Source organism: Vombatus ursinus, unplaced genomic scaffold (assembly GCF_900497805.2).
Source record: "Vombatus ursinus unplaced genomic scaffold, bare-nosed wombat genome assembly UNPS02014812.1, whole genome shotgun sequence".
NCBI classification, from domain to species: domain Eukaryota; kingdom Metazoa; phylum Chordata; class Mammalia; order Diprotodontia; family Vombatidae; genus Vombatus; species Vombatus ursinus.
This window is the reverse complement of record NW_020954590.1, coordinates 524,001-542,695: the sequence shown is the minus strand read 5'-3', so window position 1 is coordinate 542,695 and position 18,695 is coordinate 524,001. Positions and strand designations below refer to the sequence as shown.

Below are 18,695 nucleotides of genomic sequence, written 5' to 3'. Positions count from 1 at the left end.
CTTGTGCAAGTGCACTTTCATTTGCTGTCCGCTGGTAGGCTGACATACATGGTAGTTTTTTTTTTCCAAATGAGAAAATATTTACCAATTTAAAAAAAAAAGAACGTTTCTTTTTCTGGAGTCTTGAGGAAATATATTTTCTCATTTTGTTCCTGTGAAAAACAGAGCTTTATATTGACAAACTACCTAAACCATTTTGACAGAAGATTGGTGTGTGTGTGTGTGTGTGTGTGTGTGTGTGTGTGTGTGTAGCGGGTGTATAGTGTGTGTTGTATATATGTGTGTGTGTGTTATACAGATCATGATTGAATATGTCTTTATGCAAAGATCAGGTAAACCCATTAAAATGCCCTATTAGTTGGAGGCAGCATGTACACATTAAACTCTTCCTGTAGTTTTGATTGAAAGCTCTGTGCAGGAGTTTGATAGGAACAAAGAGTCAAGAGCTGGGGATCTGCTCCCCAGCTGAAGGAACTGAGACTCTCAGGGGCTGCTTCTCTGAAAATGGTATTACAGCCACCAGTCTGCAGCCTGTGGATCAAATGATAATCATGATGACAGCCAGACTAAGACCTTTACAGCTCCTTGCTCTACTTTACAATAGAGTATAGTTATTGCCACAGCCCTGCTGTCAACCCTTAATCTGGACTGTAACGTCATGGCTCCTTCAAGACTTTCAGTTTTCTATAAAGTAGTTTCGTACTCCAGCCGCTCCTGAATAAGAGCATCGTCTTTGTACTGTAGCCTCGGAGGAGCAGGGGAACATTCAAAAGCTAATATGGCCTTCCGTAGGCTTCTGTCCAACACGTGTCTCTCCCAGGCTGGGTATCTATTCCTGAACAGGTCAATTTTAATGACTGACTCTTCAATCCTTGGTGGTCGGGAGGATGGGGTGGAAGGAGCAGTTGGCCTCACCTGAAATACAGGCACACACCCATCCCGCTCTGCAAACTTCTGATCCCGATCACTGGCAACGCTGCGGTTATTGGAAATGGACCTTAGAGTGCTCGTGGCCACTTCTGGGGGAAGAGTGAAGGCTGCTATCGGGTCCTCACAAGCACAGCTTGGTGACTGCCCAAAACGGGGTCCGTTGGGGTGAAAGAAGGCATAATACATCAGCATAAAAACAATGCCTGTTAAAAAGCTGCTGAATACCACACACAGCGCTGGTATGGCAAATGCATCTGCAATCTGGGGAGCCTTGTATAGGTACCAGAGGGCACTCAAGGCAGTATTTTCCAAAAGAATCACAAAATAGTAAATGAAGAGACGGCAACGTGTCCTGCCTTCCTTCACATTGAACCAGCTAAAGATATAGATGATCCCAACCACCATGTCGAAGACAATCTCCTCCCATTTTGTGATGCAGAATTCCGTCTCACAGTGGACGATCCAGAAGGTCATGATGCACCAGTGAAGGACAATGAAGATCCCAAAGTAGAGCTGGAAAACAGAGGCAAAGAGGGCAAAGGTGATGACCCTGGCGGCGATGGTGAAGAAATGCCAGCAAAATTGGATGATGACAGCCATGTAGCTGATGGGTTTCTTGTCATCACGGGAGTCCCGAAGGGCTTTCTGGTAGGAGGCCAAGGCCCAAGCCAAGGACACAAGGGAGGCCGCAGCAGTGAGACCTGGAAAAACAAACAGAACAGCGATTTAGAGAAAGGAACATGAACTGAGTGGTGGGAGTTAACAAAGTCTCCTGAGAAACATGCCAGACTGGAATTTGGAAGAATAGAATTTGGACCTGCTGCAGCCTAGCTAGGATGTGTGGACTCCTCTGCTGTATCAGCTTTTCTAAAAGGTTGATGATATATTCTTTCTCTGTTCCTATCTCCCAGAGATGTCATGAAGTGGAATGCTATATGAAGATAGGAGAGAGAACATTCCAGGCATAGGGAACAACACAAATGAAGACACACAAGGGGGACAAAGAGCAGTCCAGTTGACTGGAGGATAGAGCACAAGGAAAGAAGTAATATGAAGTTATCCTGGAATGCAAGGCTGGGACCAGATTGTAGAGGGTATGTATTTGCAGGCAGAGAGCTCCTAATGAAAATAGCTGGCATTAATGCAGCATTTTAAGGTTCACAAAACACTCTATGTAAGTTAGCTCATTTGATCCTAAAAGAAAATGCTAACTAGGGTCTACACAGCACAGAGAAAAGTGGGAATAGTGTGAAGAGAATTTTCCCTCCCTTTTCCAACCCATACTCTATTCTGTTTCTGAAGTGATTTTCCCAAAGTTTGGGTTTGAACATACCACTCCCCTGATCAATAAATTCTAGTAGCTCCCTCTTACCTCCTCTGTAAGCCTTCTTAGACTTAACTCTTCTCACTGTACTCTAGGATCCAATTAGAATGGATGACTTACCTTTCTTTCTATGCAATACTTCATGCCTCATCTCCTTGCCTTTGTGTGGGCTGCCCTTCCAAGTCTGAAACACTCTCCCTTCTTCCCTCTGTTTCTTAGATTTCCTGGCTTCCTCCAAGACTCAGCTAAAGTCTCTTTCCTGATGGTCCTCCTGACCCCAACCCTTGCCCCACTTGTGTCTTTAATCCATATCTGGCACTTCCCTCTTTTCCATTCCTTCGTCATTTTTGTTGATTTCTGCTGGTGAAGTTAATGTTTAATCCAATGGATTTTTCATTAGGAGCTGCCTCACTGACCCCTTGACCTAGAATACATGTTGTTCCCGGAAATTTTTTTTAAACATACCTTGTTTTCTTGAATGGCAAAAGGCTTTATGTTTTTACTTGTACAGATGGCTACTCAGTTCTAAAATCAGATTTTGAGTATCACCAGATCTGGGGCTTATAGGAGTTACAATCCATTTCCCCTTTTCACAAATAGTAGCAACCCTTAGTGACAACTCATATACCTCATGATGGAATGAAGGCTTTAAAAACATCTCTAGACAATAAAAAGGTTGTTGCCTGTAATCCTAAAAAAATGAATTTTAAAATAAATAGTCCCTGTGGGAATCATGCTACTTGAGAGAGAAACAAAACAAAACAAAACAAAACAAAACAATTTTTGAAGATCATTCAGAGTACTTCTTTTATTTGGAAACCTTCAGTAGGTTAAATTGCCTGAATAATAGTTACTGACAAAGCACATACTTTCCAATAACATCTTCCCAAACCCACCCTTAACAAGCCCATTTTTTCCTGCTCCTCCCCTTGCAAAAAATCTTATGACAAGATCTTCAGTTTCTTTCTGTCAATTGTGAAATCATTCAAAACAGCATCTTCACAGACTTTTAGGAAAATATTTATAGGTCAACTTTTTAGTCAAAGACTAGTACGCAAAATAGGCCAGTAGTTGGATGTAAATTAATTTCTAGAAGGTGGAAAATATCCAAAGGTTTTATAAAATATGCATAGATACAAAAAAGCAAAAAGAACAGAAAAAGTAAAATAGAGCAGAGAGGGCAAAAAGTGGAAAAAATGACAAGGAAAAGAAAGTTAATAATAAAACATAACAATGGCTTACGTTTGTATAGTGCCCTCAGGTTTGCAGAGCTCTGTAAATTTGTTGTCTCATTTGGTCTTCCTAACAACCATATGAGACAGATGCTAATATTATCCCATTTTGCAGGTAGGAAAACTGAGGCTCAGCAAGTGACTCGTCAAAGGTCATGCAAGTAGTGAATGGGTTTGAACACAGATCTTCCTAACTCTGGGTACACTGCAGCAGAAGATGAAGGTGCTTAGGTGAAGCACAAGTGAGAGAAAGGTGAGTGACAGAGAGTAATGTATTTTGTTTTAACGTCATCAAAGAATTCATAGATGTCACATAAAGATCATTGGTTGGAGCATACCTCCTATTGCTCAAAAACCTTCAGTGGCTCCCTATTGCCTCTGGAATAAGGGTTAAGCAGTTTAGCGCTGGCAGTACAAGTCCTCTACTATCTGGTGCCATCCCAGCTTTCCTGTCTTATTAGTCCCGTCCTTGTACTCTATGCTCCAGTCAAACTGCATCGCTGTATGTATGACCCTCTAAAATGGGCTCTACTCTTACCTACCCTGTGTCTGTTGAATTCCACTCCATCCTTTAAAATTCAATTCAAATGCTGTCTCCTCCCTGATGTTTGCCTGGTCCTATCCAATCCCCTCTCCCCCCTCGTGATGGTGATGACGTTTCCCCTCTGATATCAAAAAACATTTTGATTGTAGGTCTTTAATGTTCTCGTCGCATAATATTATATTATCTGCTATAGATTGTAAACTGCATGAGGACAGGGGCTTTGTCATATCTAAACTTTCTATATTCTCTTGAAACTAACATGGTCCTCCAAACATAATGGGTGCTAGATAAATATTTGTTGTTTTCAGATGCATTTCAATCTGTATATGTATGTAGTATGATAACTAATGTACTATGATTCATAAACTGGCAGATAGATTATGCCCCCACTTATATTCTTTTCTTAAATCTAGTAGTCTGAGAAAACAAACTTGGGCTTACTGGCCTCGTCAGGGGCTATTAGGACATCTACAGAGTGTTTTTGTGGGAATAGGAAAAATGTGCTTGTGTTTACTCTATGTTCCATGAGTTCTCAAAAAGAAAAAAGCCATAACCCTTTTGGCATGCTAAGCAATTAACTACAGTTGTGCTATTAGAAATGATGAGCTCAATGATCTTAGAAAAACATGGAAAGGCTTGCACAAAATAATGAAAAGCAAAATGAACAGAACCAAGAGAACATCGTACACCATGACAGCAACATAGTTTTAAGAATGACTTTGAGCGAATGAATTATTCTGATTGTTGTAAATACCCAAATTAACTATAAAGGACATATGAAGAAAGATGCTATCTGCATCTAGAGAAAGAACTGATAAGTAGAAGTATGTATAGAATAATTTTACACACACATACACATATACATACAAACATGTGTATATGTGTATATATGTATATACATATATCTACATCTAACCTATATAGATATACATACACATATTTTTGTCTAATGGTGAACATCTCTAGGGTGGGGAGAAGGAGGGAAGACAAAAAAAGAAAAAAAGAAATTTGCATAATAATTTTGTTGTGTATTTAAAATGAATAGCAAGTTATACATAATAGTTTTGTAGATTCTTGTGCAATCATTTTTTAAATCATACTATGTTATAGAAATGCTTATTTTATTCCATAAATTAAAAATAAAATAAATTCAACAAAAAACAAAAAATTGAGGTGCATCTGGAATTCTGATTTCAACAGTGCAGGGATTCCTGATGCATAAATTTCTTCCACTGATGCAGTTTGGACATCCTTCTGTAAATGACAGTCTTAGAGAGTTGTCTGGTACCCTGAGAGGTTAAGCAGACTTGGATGTGATTGTAGAATTAGAATGTGGCAGAGGCAGAATTTGAGTGGTCATCTTCTCTATCTTCTTGATCTGAGGCTGTCTTTTTGTTACTACACTAGGCTACCTCTCACTATATTGAATACAGTTGCTAATTATTGATGTCTATAGACACTGTGACATAGTGGATAGAAAGTTGATCTTGGAATCAGAAAGACTTGGGATTGTCTTGCTGCTGGTTCATACTAACTGAGTGACTATGGACAAGCCACTTAATCTCTTAGTGATCTAGGAAACAACCCAAGACTGTATGTTAGAGAAGAAGTTGTAGATGTTCATTGATGCAGAGGGAATTTCCATAGTGGGACTCTCTATACTAATAAAATCACAGTTATAATCCCCCTATTTTTAACAGGTTGCTGATTTTACTCACACATACATCAAAATAATTATATCTACATATATCTTTCTCATTTTTTTCCTTTGAATTGAACTGAACCACATAATGTGTAACTTTAAAATGGACTAGTACTTCAAATGCAATATGAAAACAAAGAGAAGACCTGAAATATATATTAAAATGATTTTCTGGAAAGTCATTGTGATTTTACCATCTCTATTAAATAAGTAACCACATGGTTAAAAGGAACCTTGAGAAATCATATCATGACTGTCCAATTCAATTGGAATTCACTATGATCCAAGGAAACAGTGAGCCTTGCATATTCCCATGGGATATTTTAGTAGAGTGGGTGAGTTGCTTGTTTTTCTCTTGCTAAGCTGTGACAGTTAAAGGAGCTCAAATCCCAAATAACTAAGTCAGCCAAACTAGCCAAAGTGTACTTGTTTCAAGATACAGCCTCAGGGAAATTTTCCTTTCATTTGCTGGGAGTCCTGTCAGTCATTTTTGAAGGTGGCATCACAGCATTAGTCAGGGTGAGTCTCTATCTTTGAGATTGTCTTGTGCAACACAATCGCTGACTTGTATGTCTCCTTTCTATTCTGTATATATCTTGTATGAATCTAGTTACTTATATGTTGTCTCCAGCATCGGAGAGTGACTTCTTTGAAGGGAGGGTCTGCTTGTTTTTCTCTTTGATTCTTTAGCATTTAGCATAGTGCCCAAGTATGTGCTTAATAAATATTTTTTGATTGATTGACACATATGCTCACCTGTCCATTCTGACCAACTCAAATAAACTGTCTTGATTCAAGTAATTTTTAAACTAGTGAAATCAAGGAAAATGCTTAAACTAGCTTTCAATTGTAGACACAGCCTAAATCTATAAGGGTTGCTGAAAATAGAAGTTTAAGTCCATTGTGACATCAAAATGTTAACCATAACTGTAAAATAATAGAGAAAAATCCATAATCAGTTTGTCTTTATAATTCTCTTTTGCTTTGTTCCCTTATCAAGATGAAATCTTGGAGCCATTTGGTCAGTCTCCATAATTAGTCTCCCATCTCTATAGAGGCAAGGATTTCCCCATCATTATCTATCTATATGTGGTGGTAATATTGTGGTGGTTTTTTTTTTCATATTTGAAATTTTATTATGAACAATCATCTAGAACACAGACGTTGTGGAATGCAAAGAACAAAAAATATGATTGTATATGAATCTGTAAACTTGTATTATGTACAATTTTGAAGTGTAAATATAGCATATTAGTAACAATGATATACTGTTTGTGTCCACTTCTTTTTGTTTTCATTTATGTTTTTTTCTGTTTTGTTGATAGTTTTTTTTTCTTTTTGCACTGATGTTATCATTGTCACATTTAGCATCTTTTAAGTGAAATTAGATCAGAAAGAGGGGTTCTGGATCTGACTAGAATCTCTCTCACTGCTATTAGTTATGCCTGCACTGTAATCATATTAATGATATTGCTGTTCTTATGAAAAAGTACTCTTAGCTCATGTGTTTATATTGCCAGATCAGATTATATCAATAATGCCATATATTAAGGAGACAGTGTGGTTGCTTAACTTGAAGTCAGGAGAGACCTGAGTTTAAATCTTGCCTCTATACTTGCTAGCTGTACATCAAAGGATAAGTCATTCAACCTGTAAGCCTCAGTTTCCTCATCTCTGTTACCTGTACTTTGCAAGGTTGTTGTAAGGATTAAGAAAGATAATATGATAAAACACTTTGCAAACATTAAAGTGCTACATAAATGTCAACGAATATTATGGAAAATAATGAATGGTCTTTGGACTGAACCTGGGATTTCATTGGTTTGGGGAATTCTTTGTGAGGAAACTCCCTCTATTCATGCATATCAGTTCCTGTGCTGCAATTTACAGCTTAGAGAGCTGCTTATATAAAATAGGCAGTGTTGCCTAAGGGAGAGTGTTAGGAAGACCTGGGTTCAAATTACATCTCTTGGACACATACTCTCTGTGTGACCCCAAGTCATTCAACCTCTCAGTGGCCCAGTCAAGTCTCTAAGATGATAGAAAAATGTAGTCTTTTAAATCTTTTGTTTTAATTTGTTAACGACTTGTGGTAATTTCATTATATTAAAATACAAAGTTGAGGACTCTTAGGTTGTTCACCAGGAAATATATATATATATATTTTCTCACTGCTTTTCTTAAAAACAAAGTTTTATTGATGCCTCTTGTTTATATGCAAAGGATTGTGAATATACAACTAATTCCTCTCCCTTTCCTCCCAATTTATCCTTCCCTTCTAACAAGGAAAAATAGTTGCATGCAAGACATGATATAGCAACTGCTGTTCAGTCGTTTCAGTCGTGTCTGACTCTTCACGACCCCATTTGGAGTTTTTGTGGAGAAGATACTGCAGTGGTTTGCCATTTCCTCCTCCAGCTCATCTTACAGATGAGGAACTGAGTGATACAGCAACAAGGTCTGACAATACAAAATCTGACTCTAAGGTTTTCCCACCTCCCTGCTGAGTGGAGAGGGACATCTCTTCTCCACGACTATTTTTGCTTTTTTCTTTATCATTGCTTTTCATAACAGACAGACGGATGTGCACAGACAGACAGACCCCTCCGCCCTGACACACATTCACACAATACTCTTAAAACATTTCCAAACACTAACCAAGCAGTAAGAATGCCCTATCTTCCACCCCTGCCCCCACCCCCAGGGACTTGTTCACATAAAAAGATGATTTTGTAGACTTTTAGCACTAAAAGGGCCCTTAGAGAACACCTAGACCGATTCTAATTTTACAGTTGAGGAAACAGACGTCTGAGAGGTTATGGGATTTGCCCAAGGCCCATTACCAGCCAGTGATGGAGCCCAGACGAGAGTCCAGGTTTTCTGAGTGCCAGCCCCCTACTCTTGCTACTGTCAGAGGCAGCCCCGACTACTGCATTGTTTCCCACTTTCTCAGGAGGTGCCTGGCTCTGGGGTTGCTCCTGTTGTCCTCACTGTCTGCTTTACGTCATTCAAGCAAACTTAAAGAAACAGAAGGGGCCGGCATCTTAACGAGAAAGCAGAGGGAGCAAGGTTTGCTTTCTCCTGGACGTGGGAAGATGGGAGCTGTTCTTTTTGCTTGAGTTGAGAGAACACAGATAGGTTTCCAGATAAGATGCTGCAGTTCTGAGAAGGGGGTTTTGCAGGCAGCCTGACTGAGGTGCCATGTAGCTGAGCCTTTGGAATCCCAGTGTTCACAGGCAATGCTGCTCTGATGCATTAGATCAATTGCGTCATGGTATCTGACTGATGCGCGGGCCTCTGTTTTCTCATCACACTGCATCCTGAACAATTTATCTGCCTTTGAATAAAACAATTCAGTGACAATAGATGGTGTGACAATGTGTTCAGTCTCCATAAGCTCAGGAATATTTTTCCTCCTCGGGCAGTTGGCATAGAGCATGAAATGAAAGGCTTGTGAAAGAAAAATGCTCCTAGAAGTTTTTCTTCCAGTTGAAACCACCTGGATCAAGAATGAGAAATGGCCAGCCTATAAGTTGGACCTTGAATATTGCCTTGGTCAGTGTCTCTGAAACCCAGAGAATAATCACTCTCAGGGAGGCGGCTGCAGCTGTCCCTTTTATAGCAGAGTATCTGAAGATTTAAGGATAAAGAGCATTTGATGGGTTGTGGGCTACTTTCTAATTCAGGGGACAATGATGAATGGTGGCAGCATTCTGAAGCTCGTAGAACAAGTGAACAGTGGATAAAGTGAGGTTTACTAACAGTTCAAAGTTGCAAAGTCTCCATCTTTGTCTCTTTCTTTCCCTTTTCCTTTCAGAATTGGGGTAAGGTTTTTGAATGTCCTAGGCATGTATATATTCAAATAAATGATCAAAAGAAGCTTTTGGGGAGGCATGGATAGCTATCATTGAAATTTTGCCCACTCCTTTCAACGGAGACTTTGATTTCTGCCTCGAAGGGAGCAAGAAAAAGGGCCATAAAGCTGGGTACTCTGTTATCTCTGAGAGAGAGAGATACCTGATTAGAATTTTATTTATCTGTCTCCCTAAATATTTCTGGTCTAGAGGCAATATTTTTAGATTCCAGTTGGTCTCCAGCTCTTAAAAAAGGGAAAAAAGCAAAAAGTAACACACAAGCTTACACTCGCAGGTTTGACTAATTCCCATCAAATGCTGGTTACATTAAAAGAGCATCACAAATAGTGAATTATGAGTGAATTTATTTATTCAAGCAGATAGTAAATAGAAATATGAGCTCAACAGATTAAAACATCTCAGAAAACACCCAAGGGTAAATGAACTCTTTACAGAGGAACAGGCTGAGATACTGCTCAATCAAGAGAGATGCCCTGACCTCCCTCCACTCCTGAGAGACTGAGGTAGTGAAAGGGGGGATTATGCCCTTGAGGTGCTAGGGGCTACAGTTATCCCTTCCTCATTGAGACTTTCCCCATTGCCATTTAAATATATCGTGAGTCGGCATAAAAAATTAAATGGGAATTTTTGGAGTTTTGTGGAAGCCACAAGTGACACAAGAAGGCCAGCAGACAATGTAGAAAAAGTTTAGAAGCTCAGAAATGCATAAAGTATATGTATGTTATTGTATAATATCAACATAGTTTATCTTTTAATGCCATAAAAATTCAGACTTCTCTGGTACAAAGGGAGGGCCAAAACATTTTATGTGGATTTTCTAGATTGTGGGGGCCACTTCTGTGATGTGGAAGGGATAACTGTAAATATTTTTAAACTATACCTTTAAAGTAAATATTTTTTCATAAAAACTAATCTAATAGTTAAGTGGCTAAATGGAACTGGGAGTTCAGGGGATCCCTAAAATTGAGGAAGCATTATCAGTGGCTTCTTGAGTCAATGGCAGATGCTAGGTATACCCAGATCCCTTGAGGGTGCCTGGAGAACCCTGGTGGGGGGGCGGTTTAGGCAGTGGAAGCTACTGTAGTCATTGTTACACATATTAAAAATTGTTGCTGGTTGTGTTACCTCTCAATTCATCACTTTAGGCAGCTACCTAATTTACCTTACCTCTGATCTCAGTTACTGTACTCCTTTTTGTATGTTTTTCTTTTTGTGGTTACTCCCTTTTTCCACTTCTACCTACCCATCTCTGCTTTTCCTTCTGTCTGACTCTATTTCTCTTTCCCTACATTAACGCTACTCCAGTTTGAGATGCCAGTCTCCAAATACTCTGAAATAATCTATTCTCATATCATATTCTTATAGTCATGTGATAAGTAAGAATTCTTGGAAATCTCCAGAGAAAGCTTCATGGGATTTATAGCCCAATTCCCTTGATGAAGGAGGCTCAGGGAAATGAACCAAGTTCTCTAATTCTCTGATTCTTAGACAAATAGAATGAGCATGTCTCTCTCCTCTCTACAAAAGGCAGATCTGTGGACCTTCCCTAGCTGTGAGGCAGAAAAACACTGTTTGCACAGTGATAGAAAGGATAACTATATTCAAATCCTGCCTTAGTTACTTACTAGCTGTGTGACCCTGGGCAAGTCACTTAATATCATTTGACTCAGTTTCCTCAACTATAAATTAGGGATAAAAACAGCACCTACTTCCCAGCATTGCTGTGAGGATAAAATGAGATAATATTTGCAAAACACTTAGCCGTGCCTTTCGCATAGTAGGCACTATATAATTGGTAGCTATTCTTCCTCATTTATTTAGGCATTTCTTCTGGCAATTCTTCCTTATTTATGCCTTTCAAAATTAATCTCTTCCTCAACTCACAGAGTCCTACCTTTGTGTAACCATCCTGCTGTTTCAGCTAAAAATATTTTCACCTCAGATTAGACCTATAGGATCATAGGTTGGAACCAAAACAGTCCATACAGTTGGAAAAGGCTTTAGAGGCCATTTCCTCATTTTACAGATGAGGAAATAGACCACACAGACTTTAAGTGACTTGTTCATTGTCACATAGGTAGTGATAGAACTAAGATTCAGACACAGAGCGAGATTTGAACCCTACACCTTTATTCAAACCAGTTTGTCCTAGAATGTTTTCTTTGCTCCATCATTCCCTGCTTTATATCCTATATAATTAAATGTGTGGATCAGGAGTGGGGAACCTGTGGCTTTGAGCCACATGTGGCCTTCTAGGTCCTCAAGTGCAGCCTTTTGACTGAATCCAAACTTCACAGAACAAATTCCCTTAATAAAAAGGAATTGTTGGGGCAGCTAGGTGGTGCAGTGGATAAAGCACTGGCCTTGGAGTCAGGAGGACCCGAGTTCAAATATGGCCTCAGACATATAACACTTGTTAGCTGTGTGACCCTGGGCAAGTCACTTAACCCCAATTGCCTCACACACACACAAAAAGGAATTGTTCTGTAAAACTTGGACTCAGTCAAAAGACCATACCCAAGGACCTAGAAGGCCACATGTGGCCTCAAAACTGCAGGATCCCCACCCCAGGTAGAAGTTACATCCATCTTCCCCACCCCTGCCAAATAAAATGTTATCTACTTGAGGTCAAGGCTTCTGTCTTTTATTTTACCTTAAAAAAAATTTTACTTTACACAGTTCCTTACAGAAGAAAGACATTTAATAAATGTTTCTAGAATGGAATTGATTGTTATTCCTGAAATCACTCACTTGCCCTAGTCCAAGAAGGGGAGTGAGAACTTTGGGAAACAGAAAGGTAATTGATGTACCAGAAAATATATATTTTTTCAGAATGAGTATTTACTCTTCAGCATATTTATACCTTTTCTCTTGTCTAAATAAATATACAAATTCACCTTGTGGAAAGATGCCTAATTTTACATTCTATACCATGATTAACATATTGTGAAAAAAGCCCACCACCTAATATTCTGGTTATTTGTAGTTGTGGGGATGGCAGTATGTTTGGTACACTCAGGAGGCAGGAAAGAAGTTTCTAGTTTCACAGTGCCCCCTTTATTCTTATTAAGTGAAGGTCCCCGAGGGAGCATAGTGTAGAGTGGCCAAGATTATGATGAGAATTGAAATGGATTTTCTGACTCTAATTTAAAGAAGAGACAGAATTTCAAAAGTGACAGCTGAGTCAGAAGAAAAGTCCTTAGAAAGACACATAGTGAAGACTGGCTGACTATGGATCTGAATAACAAAAGACCTGAGATATCCCCTGGGGCTATGAACCAAAAGAGTCCATAAACCCCTCCCTTATGTGAAAAGGATGCAATTTCAAAGAACCAGAAGATGGCAGCAGCAGCAAACTAACAGAAGCAGTATTGTGGAGAGAACAGAACAGTAATGGACCTTAGAAGCTTTAAGCAGAAGAAAAAGTAGCTCACAGCTCAACATTACCAGACCAGCAAATGACTGATATTAAAGGCTCTAAGGGGAAGTCATCTGGGGCAATGGATGTAGAAAGGCATTCTAGTGCTGAAATGAGTCCAAAAAAGTTGAGCAGTTTCAAGCCTGCAATGAATCAACAAGCATTTATTAAGCACTTACTATATACTCAGCTCCTCTCCTGTATCACCGCCTTGTTATGGCAGAGGGACTTGCGTAGCTCAATGAAAGTATGAGTTAAGTCGTGCAGGGTTACCCAAGATGGGAAATGGCAAACCACTCCAGTATCTTTGCCAAGAAACCCCCATGGACAGTATTAAAGTGCTAAAAGATATGACATTGGAAGATGAGCCACTCAGGTTGTAAGATGTCCAACACTTTAGTGGAAGAAGGGACTGTTGTGCTGTGTTCCACAGGGTCACAAAGAGCTGGATACAAATGAATGACTGAACAGCAATAATATGCTAAGCACCAGAGACAGAAAGAAAACCAAAAAACCAATGCCCGCTCTCAGGGAGCTCCCAATCTAATGGTAGAGATAATATGCAAACAACTATGTACAAAAACAAACAAATAAACCTATATCCAGGATAAGCAGGAGATAATCAACAAAGGGAAAGCACTAGAATCAAGAGGAATAGGAAGGCTTCTTATAAAAGGTTAGATTTTAGCTGGGACTTGAAGGAAGACAGAGAGACCAAGAGTAAAAGATAAGGAGGGAGATATTTCCAGGTAAATAGGACAGTATCTAAGAATGTATTGACTCTCTCAGTCAAACATTTATTTAAATGCCTACTATGTGCCAGGCACTGTGTTACACGCTAGGGATATAAAGAAAGCCAAAAGACAGTTGCTGCCCTGGAGAAGCTCAAAATATAATGGCAGAGACAACATGCAAACTATTTTGTACAATAATCTACATACAGGATAAATAGTAAGCAATAGAGAGAAGGCACTAGAATGAAGAGGAATTGAAACAGCTTCCTGCAGAAAGCAGGAGCCTGAAGGAAGCCAGGAAATCCAGAGGGTGGAGATGAGGATGGACAACATTCTAGGCATAGATGACAGCCAGAGAAAATGTCCAGAGTGATGGGGAATGAGTAAGTTGAGGAACTGAGAGGTTAGGATATTTGAGGTACTATCAATATGTATGTTAAAGTCCCCTGGTATGAGGGCAGGAGTTTGGGAGGAGATACAGACTGTGGGCTAAGCACTGAGGAGAGGAGAATGCTCTTCAAGTAGATTACTGTCTGGATATGAAAAGATTCTTCATTCTTCTGGGTAGGATGGAGGAACAAACAAATTGATTTACACAACTACCTTAGCATTTCAGCAACAAAAGTACTAGCTGGGGTATCTGAATTCAACTCACCTCCCATAGTAGCAAACAGCACAGTGATGAGACCATATCCGTTCAAATGAATTAGCCTCAAGATGATTCATCCTTAGGCATAATATCACTCTATGGACCACTATTTTCTGTGAACAGCATAGAAATAGCCTATCTCTATTTAACTGTGCCCTGGTCAGAGCCCATCTTGAGCAATGTGTCCAGTTCTCTCTGCACTACATTTTTGGAAGAACACTGACAGGCAAGCACGTTTCTAGAGGAGAGTGCACAGGCTGGTGAAGGGAGTTAAAGCAATGCGAAATTAAGATTGGTTTAAAGAGATGGAGTATGTTTAGTCTGAAGAAGAGGGGACTTAAGGGAGCCTTGATCGTTATCTACCACATTAAAACCTTTCAAATATTTGAAAAAGGATTAGGAATTCTGATGTACTCGATTCAATCTAGTTCAACAAACAGAACTAGGAACAATACGGGTAGAAGTTACAGGGAGGTAGACTTTTGCTCCATGTGAGAAGGAGCTGATGATGTGGAATTGTCAAACAACGGAATGGGCTGCTTTTGGAGGGCAATGAGTAGAGTCCAGGGGTGTACTGGTAAATGTTTATCAACCAACTCATTGAAAAAATGTATCTACCCACTTTTAAGTTTAATCTGCATTGTTAACATTTTCTCGATCACTTTCTCAAGTCTACGCAAGCAACAAAACAATAAATCAATCTCTGATTTGTAGCATTTGTCAATTTCTGGAGAGTACACGGTCACATTGAAAATTTAATAACCAGCTATCATGAGACAGTATGAGATGATTCCAGTATACCACTTACTGCATCATATCATTGGATATATTTGTACAGAGGCAGCTTGATCTGGTGGAGAGAACCCTGAAGGTGGAGTCTCGAGATACTTAGACTCAAATCTCAGTTTTGACACAGCAAAGTAATTTTTCTTTGGTTAAGCCAAAGAATCCCTCTGAGTCTCTGTTTCTTGATCTCTAAAATGAAGGGGTTGGACTAGAATATCTCTAAGGTTCTTTCTGGTTTTAAATCTCATGCACTTATGAACCACTCTGGGTCTATGAAATAGGTAGAATAATATTCATACTACAAGACATGCCATTTCAACTCCAGGCATTCTCTCTAGCTGTCCCCCATGCCTGAAAAACTCTTCTTTCTCTGCTCCAACTACTGACCTCCCTGGTTTCCTTTAAGTCCCAACTAAAATCCTACCTTCTACAGGAAGCCTTCCCTAACCCTTCTTAATTCCAGTACTAGAGCTAGCTCACAGTTTGGGAAGCTCCGAAGGAAAGTGTGGGAGAAAAGAGGTGTTAGACTGCCTATTAAAGCAAAAGTCTACAGAGCCATTGTGCTGGCTTCAAGGTTGTATGCCTGTGAAACCTGGACAGTATACCAGCACCATGCCAGAAAACTGAATTGCTTCCATCTGAATTGTCTTAGGAAGATTCTGAAAGATCACTTGGCAGGATTAAAATACTGGACACTAAGGTTCTTTCTTGAGCTGAACTGCCAAGTGTTCAAACTCTACTGCAGAGAGTACAACTCTGATAGGCTGCCCATGTGGTTTGAATGACAAATGCACATTTGCTGAAAAGATTGTTTTTACAGAGAACTCACACAAAGCAAATGCTCGCGGGGAGGTCAGAAGAAGCGATACAAGGATACTCTTAGGGTGTCTCTGAAGAACTTTGGAATTGATTGAGAGACATGGAAGACACTGGCACAGGACCATTCAGCATGGTGTGCCCACATCAAAGAAGACCCTGTGCCCTATGAACAAAGCAGAATAGTAGCTCAAAAGAAATGTGAGATGCTCAAATTTAGAGATATCTCCATTCCAAATGTTCATAAGGACTATTTGTGCCTGACCTGTGGTAGAACCTTCCAAGGGAGTATTGGTCTGATGAACCATAATCACACACACTTTACTTTGACCCCCAATACAATGATGTCATTTTGGTCCTCTTCCAGAGCAAAGGACAAAATCAGCCTGCTCTCTGCTAATTATTTCTTATTTGACCTATATGTAGCTTGCTTTGTATATATTTGTTTGCATGTTGTTACCTCCATTAGATTGTAAGCTCCTTGAGGGCAGGGACTGTCTTTTGCCTCCGGCACATCCCCCAGCACAATGCCTGGCACATAGTAGGCACTTGAAAATATTTATTGATTTATTCATTATCTCACAGGCTTCTTGAAAAGATTCTAATCTTAAAGTACCACATAGACATGAATGGCCATTGTTACTATGCTTTAGGCAGGGTGGTATGATGGAGAGTGCTCTGGAGGGGTAATCACAAAGACTGGGTTCAAGTCCACATTCTATTACTAGTCTTATAAAAAATTTATTTAGCATATCTGAGCCATAGACAACTTTTTTTTTTTGATTAGGCAATGGAGTTAAGTGACTTGCCCAGGGTCACACAGCTAGTAAGTGTTATGTGTCTGAGGCCGAATTTGAACTCAGGTCCTTCTGAATCCAGGGCTGGTGTTCTATCCACTGTGCCACCTAGTTGCCCCCATAGACAACTTTCTAAAGCTGTAAGTTACAGACCATTTTTGATTTGCATTGGAGAAAAATCTACCACAAAACTAGATGACTTCTGATATCCTTTCCAACCCTGAGATGTTATAGCAACTACCTACAAACTGAGTCCATCAGCATCATCCTAGTAATCTGGACTAGGCTTTCACCAAGTCGAATCAGTACTCCCTAACTGTGGGATCAAATTTGACCATGAATAAACCTCTGAAAAGTTGTCTTGGCTAACCTGATATATACATATATGAGAAATAACTGTGATTTAGTCCATGTGAAAACCTCTAATATGGGAATTCCCTTTACCAAGGCAAATGGCATGCCTTAATTCATTGCATGAAAGGGACTCATGTTTACCTGACTCCAAGCCTAGACCACCATGTACTGTACCAGGCTCCCTCTTAAATGCCGAACTCTTAAATTGTCTTCTCATTTTCAGGAAGGAGGGAAAACCTCTGCAAAGTAAATGTACAAGATAGGCTATGGATCACAGTGTGCTTGGGCTGTCAGCAAGTTGTTGACTAGCTGTGGAAACGTCAGCACCACGGAGACATCATAGGAATGAATGGTAGACAAAGACAACAGAGGCTTTTGATTCTGAACCCATTGTTCCTCCTTCCCATAATGCTTTACTAGTTACCAATTTTCTTTGCAAATAGCAAAATGTAGTGTATGCGCCCTGATTGTTAGTATCCTTTAAAACACTCATTGGTATTGATGGTATTGATGGTTTCCAGTCTTTTTTTTTTTCCAGAGAAAGCATTAAGTTGGCACATCAATAGGGAAAATGACAAATCCTAGGACCCTAGGGCTTATAATACTGCGGTTAATTCCAACAAGAATTACCATGCAACCACCCATATTCAAAATCCTTATAGTATCTGAAAGACATACTAGAAGATGGTAAAAAGTGATAGTAACTATATACATATATGTATATATGTATATATATATTTCTTAAAAAAAGAAGACAAATACTTTCAGGACAAACTATGAAATAATGACACATACACACTGTATTTGGGGGGGAATGGAGGGAGGGAAGGAAAGAGAGAAGGGGCTGGAGACAGAGGGAGGGGGGAGGGAGGAAGGTAGGGAGAATGAGGGAGGGACAGAGAAGAGAGAGAGAGACACACAGAGAGAGAGACAGACACAGAAAGAGAGACAGTGACAGAGTGAGACAGTGACATGGGGGTGGAATAAGGGGGAGTCATGTGGACTCAAGCATTGATCATACTGGACCATCACAATGGGACTGATTTAATATTTTGGAAAATAAGGAAAACATAGATGAGAGCTGAAGTGGCTCTGTGGCACTGAGAGTTATGAAAGAATAAGTTTGATTGTCAGAATGAAATACTCCTAACAGCTAAAAATTCAAAATACAGATAGTAGGTACTTAATACAATTTTTGTTAAATGAGGAATGAATGAATATTGGACTCTAACTCCAGATGATGATCTCATTAGTGCAATACTTCGACTGAACTGGCAAGTCACAAAGAAATAGCAATAAAAGAAAATGGTATATTCTGCAAGGTAGAGAAAAGAATTAGGAATATAAACAAAAGGAATCATTTTGACTGGATGGAAAAATGTGCCTAAAATGAGAATAAAATCATATCCAAACTTAAGCAAAATATGGTCTTAATTTTATTTGTAGCATAGGGACTATTTTGAGATTCCTTCCTTCCTTCCTTCCTTCCTTCCTTCCTTCCTTCCTTCCTTCCTTCCTTCCTTCCTTCCTTCCT

The 18,695-nt window shown here is 39.5% G+C and overlaps 1 protein-coding gene across 1 annotated transcript in view; it reads right to left on the bottom strand.

Annotated features, from left to right (window-relative positions):
• Positions 1-684: 684 nt before the first annotated feature.
• LOC114054310 (XK-related protein 4) overlaps positions 685-18,695 on the bottom strand; it is a 463,880-nt gene continuing 445,869 nt past the window's right edge. The window contains exon 3 of the mRNA XM_027877526.1: positions 685-1,631. Coding sequence (XP_027733327.1) covers positions 685-1,631 — 947 coding nt within the window. The remainder of the gene's footprint in view (positions 1,632-18,695) is intronic.